The following is an 11825-nucleotide window of genomic DNA, read 5'->3' as shown; positions in this document are numbered from 1 at the left end:
CCTGGGTGAGACTCCTGATTCATACACACACACACGCACACACACACACACACACACACGTATGCACAGCCATCATCAATCCACATAGCATGCATAAATCCCTATCAGAATTATTAATACATTTCAATAATTTAATATTTATTAACTCTTTGTGTTTATAGGAAGACATTTAACCTAATATATTTGATTAGTTGATTATTTTTCTGTAATACAGTTATTCATGTCTCACTTCACAGTGGCGGTTAATATGAAGCTCATATGAAAGTAGACACTCAGGGATTTATAAATTTGAAGTGTTTTATAAATATATCTGTTTTTATCTAGAGGGTTAACTAGGGGTTAATATATTCATAAAAAAGTTCCACCCAAATGTTTCTACATTCATGTTTCAAGCGTTTGTTCATAAGCAGATAAAATATGAAGGTGTTTCTCGTCAACCCCTAAAATTCTGTGAAAGGTTATCGACGGAAGGAAAAACACACGTCTCACACTGAAGGCCAACAGAGTCCTGACTCATTATAGATCAGACTCACAGCCATGAAATAATTCATTTGTCTACACTGATGAAAATTTCCCATAAGTTGTATGTCTATTCTGTCAGCAGAGCGGAGCGTCAGTGTACTGGTGCAAAGGAATTAATACACAACGTAATTAAAGGGCAATGTGCAAACTAATGACAGGACATGAATTGATCGATACAAAACCACACGGTGCAATGGAACCAAAGCTGTGCAGGATCTTTATGCCTTCTGAGTTGTTCAGCACGTGACTCTCGGCACAGGAAGAAAATCCCTGACGATCACTCAGCTGTTTGTTATGACACTTTTTTTTTAATAGTTATTATTTTATCCATGATCACTTACATTATAGCAGCTATAAATTGTCTTTTTTTGTGTTTGTTTGTTTTTCTAAATACAAAAAAAAAACATTTTAGTGAAAAAAAAACAAACAAAAAAAAAAAACACTGGCACTAGAGACTCCTTCCAAAAATACTAAATAAATCTAAATATCCTGACAGAAATCTTATAAATCAAGGAATCCTTTAAAAAATAAATAAAAAAAAATAAATAAAAAAATAAAATAAAATGACAAGGCGTTTAGTTTATCTGGTGTGTTCAGGTGTTCAGAACCACTGTTACCATAGCAACGATCTCGTAATTAGAACGAGCGCATTAATATGAGCCCACGATTTCAATGAGACAGAGCAAACAAATCCGCATCTTTCCGACCAGTATGATTTGTACCAGCAGCCTAGCGCTGCCGTGAGGTGTAAGGTTTATTAGCAATCCCTCACTGCTGTAGCTGTTACGGTTGTCCAGTGCTTTACTACATCTTGATTATTATTTTGAAAGATTGCTCTCAACATGAGAGGCTGCTTTTCTCTTTGCTCCTGTAGGCACATGAGTGCTTTATTGCTGCTGCTCTGCTTTGGTCCAAATGCACCAGATGCATCACAGCTTCACCTCAGGTTATATATATATGTGTGTGTGTGTGTGTGTGTGTGTGTGTGTTTCAGCTCATGTTTTGAAGCTGATATAGTAAGAGACAGGGTCATTTTAGAGTCATCTTTCCCACCGTCTGATGACAGAGATCACATGACCTCAGCCTCCCTTCCTGCTTTAACACCACAAACACAATCAGCTTCCACAAACATCACCTCCCTCTGATCGAACCTCAGACACGACGCCTTGACGTCAGTTTACAGATACGGAGCTGCTTAAAAATACGGCGGACAATCGGGTTTTTTTAGATTCCTGACATGAGCGAGCGAATAAGTCTAGCGTACAATCTTTATAAACCTCGTGATTCGTCGGTGCGCCGTTGGAAAGCTCTTCCTCAAGGCTGTCAGGTTTTTTTCTCTACTCTGCTGTATCCTTATCAATCCCTCCGTCCGGAGCGTATTCATCCCAGAGCTCTGCTTGGATGAAGAAACATTTCTGATTGGGTAACACGTGAGGATCTCAGTACAGTACAATGTCATGCTGAAGAATCTGCAGTGACTTTTCACGGGTCTTCACGGCTTCCCAGAACATCCATCTTTTCTTTTTTATTCTGCTTTTTTTTCTGCCTGGAAATCTTATTGTCCGTCTCTCTTTTCAAAGCAGACCGCTCGCTGTTTTTTTTCTTTCTGCTGGGCCTCATGTTTTATTCTCCTGATGTCTAGACTTGCTTCCTTCTTGCCTTTCTCTGTGTACATTTTTCTTCATTTTAATGCCTCCATTCACCTTTCTTTTCCCTTTCTATGGTGAAACTTGTGCTTTACCCTCCCTCATGAATTCTTTATGATCTTTCCTCGTCATATAGACATTTCTATTTTTAGTGTCAGATTATTCTTATTCTTATTCAGAAATTAAGGGTTAAACGTGAACAATTTAGATTAAATGCATTTCTGAACTTTTTCAGAACCAGTGCTTATCCTAAGGACTAAATATTTATGGATATATTTATATACTACACTTAATTAAAGAGACCACAGCAGATGAGATGAGAACATGAGAGCTTCATCACTTCAACATTTTATATACAAACACTTTCAACTGAAATATTGATATTGTTTTACTCAGTAGACATTTAAGCTACAAGCTGCACACATCTATAAATGACGCATCTATCTTTCTGTATTTAAATCTATCTATCTATCTATCTATCTATCTATCTATCTATCTATCTATCTATCTATCTATCTATCTATCTATCTATCTATCTATCTATCTCAATCTCTTTCTCTCTGTCTGTATGTCTGTCTGTCTGTCTCTCTCTCTCTCTGTCTCAGTCTCTCTCTCCCTCTGTCTCTCTCTCTCTCTGTCTCTCTCTCTCTCTCTCTCTCTCTCTCTCTCTCTCTCTCTCTGTCTGTCTCTGTCTCTCTCTCTCTCTCTCTCTCTCTCTCTCTCTCTCTCTCTCTCTCTCTCTCTCTCTCTCTCTCTCTCTCTCTCTCTCTCTCTCTCTCTCTCTCTCTCTCTCTCTCTCTCTCTCTCTCTGCAGCATTTTCCCTCTCACCTCTTTGTCCCTGTTTTCTTTTAGCTAAAATAGGTTTGCTAAAATACCATTTTAAAAGCCTTTCAGTAATGAAGACGAAAGCCATGTTAACCAATTGGCAGTAATAGTTAATGTGATATTAATGTGTTAATGAGGACTACTATGTATAATGTGTTTACGTTTACATATTTTATGTCACATCATACTGCAGTTCACATTTTTCACTTTTTACCTTTCAGGACAGTTGTCTAGACTTTATTGAAAATGTCTACCCAAAAAATGTCTCAGAGACGACCAAGAATATTCCCTGTGTGAACACTGACGTTACTTTAAACTCAGAATAAAGTTGATAGTTGTGATGTGAGACGTGAGTTTAACAAAAAGTGAGCAGTCAAATAAATTAAGTACTGTAATTAAGTACTAACTTAAATAAATGTGATAAGTCTGATAAATTAATAAATTAGTGAATTAATAAATTATTGAATTAACCAATTAATCAATCAACAAAAACAGCAATAATAATAATACTTATTATTATTATTATTATTATTATTATTATTATTATTATTATTATTATTATTATTGTTATTATTATTATTATTTAAAGATATTTAAACAATGAGCTTGGAATTTCAATAGCTGGCTTTTGGTAGTTAAAAGTGTACATTTTAAGTAATTAAGTAAATACAAATTAAATAATTTAATTATTAATTAAAATTGATGGCTTGCATCACTCAAATATCACGTTAAAAATTTAAAAGTGAATTAAGATAAAGAATCGTGAATAAATAAAATGCTCAACTTATTCTCGATGTTTAAATAATGAATGAAAAATATTTTTACATTTTTAAAAATTATTTTATCTTTCAAATTTTCTTTCTATTTATTTATTTATTTTTTTTATCCCTGCATCTAATTCCGTAACAATCTCCTGACCTGTCTGCCTTTCTACTGTCGATCAACTGAGGTTAAAATCCAGCAAGTCATTTTTGTAAGTGGAAGGAATAGAAGTGAGGCTGATGAAGGTCTTTGGATTGTGAAGTAGGAAGAGTAACGTCTGAGAAACGTGTGTGTAATGAAACACGAGAAACACGAATGTTAACATACCTTCAAATACCTTGTTGTTCTTACAGTTAATTAAAAATTGAATGTTTAAGAGCAGTCTATATTATGGCATTTTAGTGGTGAATAACACACACACATGCAGAAATACACACACACACACAGAAATATACACACACACACACACACACAGAAATATACACAGACAAATACAGAAATATACACACACAAGTATACACACACACACACACAAATACACACACACAGAAATATACACACAAATACACACACAAACTCACACAAATACACACGCACAGAAATATACACACAAATACACACACATACCCCACCACACACACACACACAAATATACACAGACACACAAAAATATACCCACACACAAATACACACATACACACACACACACAAATACACACACACACATACAGAAATATACACACACAAATACAGAAATATACACACACATGCACACACACACAAATACAGAAATATACACACAAGTATACACACACACGTGCACACACACATGCACACACACACACATGCACACACACGCACACAAATACAGAAATATACACACACATGCAGAAGTATACACACACATGCACACACACACACACATACACACACAAAAATACACACAAATATACACAAACACATAAATATACCCACACACACAAATACACACACACACACACACACACACACACACACGCTAACACGAGCGCATTGTCTCAGCAGTACCAAATATCTCACAGAACACAAAGACACTAAGTGCAGTCTTGATGAAGTATAAAAGAATTTGCAGGAAGATGTATCCCTGGCTTGCTGAGTAGGTGATTCTCCAATCAGGGAGCTTTCCTCTGATTTATCTCCCACTTGTTGGTCCCTTTTGTCTTCTCCTGTGAGGAATGGTGAAAGAAAGAGACAACGTCGGACCATAATAAAGTGTTCAATTAGTGCAACAAAGACAAGCGCTTAAGAGAGGAACATTCTGTCTGGAAATGGAGTCTCTCTCTCTCTCTCTCTCTCTCTCTCTCTCTCTCTCTCTCTCTCTCTGTATCTCTCTATTTCTCTCTATCTCTCTCTCTCACTCTCTTTTATCTGTATCTCTCTCTCTGTCTGTCTGTCTGTCTGTCTGTCTGTCTGTCTCTCTCTCTCTCTCTCTCTCTCTCTCTCTCTCTGTATCTCTCTATTTCTCTCTCTCTCTCTCTCTCTCTCTCTCTCTCTGTATCTCTCTATTTCTCTCTATCTCTCTCTCACTCTCTTTTCTCTGTATCTCTGTCTGTCTCTCTCTCACTCTCTTTTCTCTGTATCTCTCTCTCTCTCTCTCTCTCTCTCTCTCTCTCTCTCTGTATCTCTCTATTTCTCTCTATCTCTCTCTCACTCTCTTTTCTCTGTATCTCTGTCTGTCTCTCTCTCACTCTCTTTTCTCTGTATCTCTCTCTCTCTCTCTCTCTCTCTCTCTCTCTCTCTCTCTCTGTATCTCTCTATTTCTCTCTATCTCTCTCTCACTCTCTTCTCTCTCTCTCTCTCTCTCTCTCTCTCTCTCTCTCTCTCTGTATCTCTCTATTTCTCTCTATCTCTCTCTCACTCTCTTTTCTCTGTATCTCTGTCTGTCTGTCTCTCACTCTCTTTTCTCTGTCTCTCTCTCTCTCTCTCTCTCTCTCTCTCTCTCTCTCTCTCTGTATCTCTCTATTTCTCTCTCTCTCTCTCTCTGTATCTCTCTATTTCTCTCTATCTCTCTCTCACTCTCTTTTCTCTGTATCTCTGTCTGTCTCTCTCTCACTCTCTTTTCTCTGTATCTCTCTCTCTCTCTCTCTCTCTCTCTCTCTGTATCTCTCTATTTCTCTCTATCTCTCTCTCACTCTCTTTTCTCTGTATCTCTGTCTGTCTCTCACTCTCTTTTCTCTGTATCTCTCTCTCTCTCTCTCTCTGTATCTCTCTATTTCTCTCTATCTCTCTCTCACTCTCTTTTCTCTCTCTCTCTCTCTCTCTCTCTCTCTCTCTCTCTCTCTCTCTCTCTCTCTCTCTCTCTCTCTGTATCTCTCTATTTCTCTCTATCTCTCTCTCACTCTCTTTTCTCTGTATCTCTGTCTGTCTGTCTCTCACTCTCTTTTCTCTGTATCTCTCTCTCTCTCTCTCTCTCTCTCTCTCTCTCTCTCTCTCTCTCTCTCTCTCTCTGTATCTCTCTATTTCTCTCTATCTCTCTCTCTCACTCTCTTTTATCTGTATCTCTCTGTCTGTCTGTCTGTCTCTCTCTCTCTCTCTCTCTCTCTCTCTCTCTCTCTCTCTCTCTCTCTCTGTATCTCGCTATTTCTCTATCTCTCTCTCACTCTCTTTTCTCTGTATCTCTGTCTGTCTCTCTCTCACTCTCTTTTCTCTGTATCTCTCTCTCTCTCTCTCTCTCTCTCTCTCTCTCTCTCTCTCTCTCTCTCTCTGTATCTCTCTATTTCTCTCTATCTCTCTCTCACTCTCTTTTCTCTGTCTCTCTCTCTCTCTCTCTCTCTCTCTCTCTATTTCTCTCTCTCTCTGTATCTCTCTATTTCTCTCTATCTCTCTCTCACTCTCTTTTCTCTGTATCTCTGTCTGTCTCTCACTCTCTTTTCTCTGTATCTCTCTCTCTCTCTCTCTGTATCTCTCTATTTCTCTCTATCTCTCTCTCACTCTCTTTTCTCTCTCTCTCTCTCTCTCTCTCTCTCTCTCTCTCTCTCTCTCTCTCTCTCTCTCTCTCTGTATCTCTCTATTTCTCTCTATCTCTCTCTCACTCTCTTTTCTCTGTATCTCTGTCTGTCTGTCTCTCACTCTCTTTTCTCTGTATCTCTCTCTCTCTCTCTCTCTCTCTCTCTCTCTCTCTCTCTCTCTCTCTCTCTCTCTCTCTGTATCTCTCTATTTCTCTCTATCTCACTCTCTTTTATCTGTATCTCTCTGTCTGTCTGTCTGTCTCTCTCTCTCTCTCTCTCTCTCTCTCTCTCTCTCTCTCTCTCTCTCTCTCTCTCTGTATCTCTCTATTTCTCTCTCTCTCTCTCTGTATCTCTCTATTTCTCTCTATCTCTCTCTCACTCTCTTTTCTCTGTATCTCTGTCTGTCTCTCTCTCACTCTCTTTTCTCTGTATCTCTCTCTCTCTCTCTCTCTCTCTCTCTCTCTCTCTCTCTCTCTCTCTCTCTGTATCTCTCTCTCTCTCTCTATCTCTCTCACTCTCTTTTCTCTGTCTCTCTCTCTCTCTCTCTCTCTCTCTCTCTCTCTCTCTCTCTCTCTCTGTATCTCTCTATTTCTCTCTATCTCTCTCTCACTCTCTTTTCTCTGTATCTCTGTCTGTCTGTCTCTCACTCTCTTTTCTCTGTATCTCTCTCTCTCTCTCTCTCTCTCTCTCTGTATCTCTCTATTTCTCTCTATCTCTCTCACTCTCTTTTCTCTCTCTCTCTCTCTCTCTCTCTCTCTCTCTCTCTCTCTCTCTGTATCTCTCTATTTCTCTCTCTCTCTCTCTCTCTCTCTCTCTCTCTCTCTCTCTCTCTCTCTCTGTATCTCTCTATTTCTCTCTATCTCTCTCTCACTCTCTTTTCTCTGTATCTCTGTCTGTCTGTCTGTCTGTCTCTCTCTCTCTCTCTCTCTCTCTCTCTCTCTCTCTCTCTCTGTATCTCTCTATTTCTCTCTCTCTCTCTCTCTCTCTCTGTATCTCGCTATTTCTCTCTATCTCTCTCTCACTCTCTTTTCTCTGTATCTCTGTCTGTCTCTCTCTCACTCTCTTTTCTCTGTATCTCTCTCTCTCTCTCTCTCTCTCTCTCTCTCTCTCTCTCTCTCTGTATCTCTCTATTTCTCTCTATCTCTCTCTCACTCTCTTTTCTCTGTCTCTCTCTCTCTCTCTCTCTCTCTCTCTCTCTCTCTCTCTCTCTCTGTATCTCTCTATTTCTCTCTATCTCTCTCTCACTCTCTTTTCTCTCTCTCTCTCTCTCTCTCTCTCTCTCTCTCTCTCTCTGTATCTCTCTATTTCTCTCTATCTCTCTCTCACTCTCTTTTCTCTGTATCTCTGTCTGTCTGTCTCTCACTCTCTTTTCTCTGTATCTCTCTCTCTCTCTCTCTCTCTCTCTCTCTCTCTCTCTCTCTCTCTCTCTCTCTCTCTGTATCTCTCTATTTCTCTCTCTCTCTCTCTCTCTCTCTCTCTCTGTATCTCTCTATTTCTCTCTATCTCTCTCTCACTCTCTTTTCTCTGTATCTCTGTCTGTCTCTCTCTCACTCTCTTTTCTCTGTATCTCTCTCTCTCTCTCTCTCTGTATCTCTCTATTTCTCTCTATCTCTCTCTCACTCTCTTTTCTCTGTCTCTCTGTCTGTCTGTCTCTCACTCTCTTTTCTCTGTATCTCTCTCTCTCTCTCTCTCTCTCTCTCTCTGTATCTCTCTATTTCTCTCTATCTCTCTCTCTCACTCTCTTTTATCTGTATCTCTCTGTCTGTCTGTCTGTCTGTCTCTCTCTCTCTCTCTCTCTCTCTCTCTCTCTCTCTCTCTCTCTCTCTCTCTCTCTATCTCTCTATTTCTCTCTCTCTCTCTCTCTCTCTCTCTCTCTCTCTCTCTCTCTGTATCTCGCTATTTCTCTCTATCTCTCTCTCACTCTCTTTTCTCTGTATCTCTGTCTGTCTCTCTCTCACTCTCTTTTCTCTGTATCTCTCTCTCTCTCTCTCTCTCTCTCTCTCTCTCTCTCTCTCTCTCTCTCTCTCTGTATCTCTCTATTTCTCTCTATCTCTCTCTCACTCTCTTTTCTCTGTCTCTCTCTCTCTCTCTCTCTCTCTCTCTCTGTATCTCTCTATTTCTCTCTATCTCTCTCTCACTCTCTTTTCTCTGTATCTCTGTCTGTCTGTCTCTCACTCTCTTTTCTCTGTATCTCTCTATCTCTCTCTCTCTCTCTCTCTCTCTCTCTCTCTCTCTCTGTATCTCTCTATTTCTCTCTATCTCTCTCTCACTCTCTTTTCTCTGTATCTCTGTCTGTCTCTCTCTCACTCTCTTTTCTCTGTATCTCTCTCTCTCTCTCTCTCTCTCTCTCTCTCTCTCTCTCTCTCTCTCTCTCTCTCTCTCTCTCTGTATCTCTCTATTTCTCTCTATCTCTCTCTCACTCTCTTTTCTCTCTCTCTCTCTCTCTCTCTCTCTCTCTCTCTCTCTCTCTCTCTCTCTCTCTCTGTATCTCTCTATTTCTCTCTATCTCTCTCTCACTCTCTTTTCTCTGTATCTCTGTCTGTCTGTCTCTCACTCTCTTTTCTCTGTATCTCTCTCTCTATTTCTCTCTCTCTCTCTGTATCTCTCTATTTCTCTCTATCTCTCTCTCACTCTCTTTTCTCTCTCTCTCTCTCTCTCTCTCTCTCTCTCTCTCTCTCTCTCTCTCTCTGTATCTCTCTATTTCTCTCTATCTCTCTCTCACTCTCTTTTCTCTGTATCTCTGTCTGTCTCTCTCTCACTCTCTTTTCTCTGTATCTCTCTCTCTCTCTCTCTCTCTCTCTCTCTCTCTCTCTCTCTCTCTCTCTCTCTCTCTCTCTCTTGCTTTCAGAGGACTATGGTACTCAGCACTATCTTCAAATTAAACACATGCATCACTGTAACACAGAAGCCATTTCAGTCTCCAGTTACATAACTCAGAGTTCCTTAAAGCATAAGATTACAGTATTATGCGTGTGCTAGCCTGGGAAAACTCTTCACATGTCTTTACATCTATCTGTCTATCTAAACTATGTATCTGCAATATGTTTCAAATTTGTACGTGTACAAAATTCTTGTTCTTCGTCATATCACAGTCTGCTTCAGTCATGAAGCCTACAGAATGTTCCAGAATTTCTCCCTTACCGCATCACAGTCGAAACCAGATCACATGACCTGCATGTCTGGATTATTGATTGAAGTCACATACACGTTAAATAACCTTCAGAAACGCATCGTGAAGACTCAGTGCTATTATTTCAAGTCGTTGATTTGCTCCAGCGTGCGGTTCTGACGCAGTTATTTATTTATTCTTTTCTTTTACCATTGTTATTTTGCTTCTTGGATGTGACTAGTGTTTGCAGATTGTTTGACTTTTTTTACTGTTACTTTTATTTTTGATTGTGTTTTGACCTATTCTATAAAAGAGAAATTAATATAGCCGAATGTTCTGTTAATTTTTTTTCTGACTAGTGTAAATAGATCCTGAAGAAGCCTCAGCCAATTTATAGCACGTTGTCCTTGCGCTGATTTACTGTATAGAGCCCGGTTAATTAAACGTCCAGTAAAATCGGCTTCCTGTTTCCTTTACGTCTTCATATGTCGAGCTTTTGTATTTTAAGTCAAAAGTTATGCTACTGATAAGTCGTCTTCTGTCGTCTCTAGTAACGGTTTCAGACTAGGAAATGGAACTTTATGTGGCGAAACACACGAGTGTTACACACTGAGACGTCACACACCGTGTCGTTATAGGATAGATAGATAGATAGATAGATAGATAGATAGATAGATAGATAGATAGATAGATACAACTTTATTGTCATTGCGTATTATAGGTACACAGCAACGAAATGCAGTTTGGCATCTACCAGAAGTGCAAAGTGTAGCAATTGTGCAATTTATTAGGGGTAGCAATTTATTCACTGTACATATGTTTACATATATATATATATATATATATATATATATATATATGTATATATATATATATATATATATATATATATATATATATATATATATATATACATATATATATATATATATATGTGTAAACATATGTATATGTAAACATATGTATATGTATATATATATAAATATATATCTATGTAAACATATGTACAGTGAATAAATATAAAGTCTATATAAGATCACTTTTGGAACACTGCTCGTCCAATCAGATTAGAAGTGAACCCTTTCAGGACATGCTGTGCTTAGATAAATTATCTTGGGGCATTAACAGTAAAATAACCCTGCTGTGAGTTTGTTGAGATTGTATCACAGCATCCCAGTGTTAGTGTTTATTACCTCAGTGTTTAAATATCTATAGAATATTTCGAGAGATATACATACAGTTTGTACTCTGGATTAACGAAAGGTTCTTTCTGAACCCTAGCAGGTCACTGTGTATAAGTGAAAACCCTCTGAAATGTTTTAAGTGTATTGTATAAGCATAAACTTAGAACTTTTTTGATGCCTCACTCTGTTTAATGAATACAACTGACATTGTATTGATCACTCCTTTGGCTTCGGTTATTAGATTTGACAGCTTCCAATCTCATCTTCTCTTTTCTTCTCTTCTCTTCTCTCTCTCTCTCTCTCTCTCTCTCTCTCTCTCTCTCTCTCTCTCTCTCTCTCTCTCTCTATTTCTCTCTAACACACACATAAACATAATTAGGAAGAAAAATAAAGCATAATATTTGAAGAGAGCACTGAAATGAAAGAGCCAGCTCTTGTGTCCAGCTCTTAACTCTCAGTCATTCAGATTTTTCGATTCATCTGTTGCTTCGTCGATATATTCGCCTTCATGTTACACCGCACCATCTCTCTTAATTTAGATAATCTGATACGATGGTATGATGTCGACACGTCACAGATCCAGGGTCATGGGATCGATCATGAGCTCAGGTTTCAGGTCTGTGTTGAATTTCTCTAGGTTCCTCTGTTTTTTTTATGCTTTATGATGGATTTTGGCAGGAAACAAAATCTTTTGAAAATGTATTACAAAAGATTATGAACGTTTATGAAATTTTCTGGTCTTTAAAACTTTTTTAAACAGGTTTTGTAAGTGGAGTTAAAGGGAACTTC

At 38.4% G+C, this 11825-nt stretch overlaps 1 protein-coding gene across 1 annotated transcript in view; it reads left to right on the top strand.

Annotated features, from left to right (window-relative positions):
• The window catches only part of nbeab (neurobeachin b), a 408640-nt gene that overhangs the window by 147489 nt on the left and 249326 nt on the right, over positions 1–11825 (top strand). The window contains exon 13 of the mRNA XM_060888097.1: positions 1–5. This exon is cut by the window's left edge and continues 164 nt beyond it. Within this exon, the coding sequence (XP_060744080.1) occupies positions 1–5 (5 nt within the window). The remainder of the gene's footprint in view (positions 6–11825) is intronic.

Source organism: Tachysurus vachellii, chromosome 15 (genome assembly GCF_030014155.1).
Source record: "Tachysurus vachellii isolate PV-2020 chromosome 15, HZAU_Pvac_v1, whole genome shotgun sequence".
In the NCBI taxonomy this organism is placed as follows: Eukaryota; Metazoa; Chordata; class Actinopteri; order Siluriformes; family Bagridae; genus Tachysurus; species Tachysurus vachellii.
The sequence above is the reverse complement of the archived record's forward strand: the minus strand, read 5'-3'. Positions and strand labels throughout refer to the sequence as shown.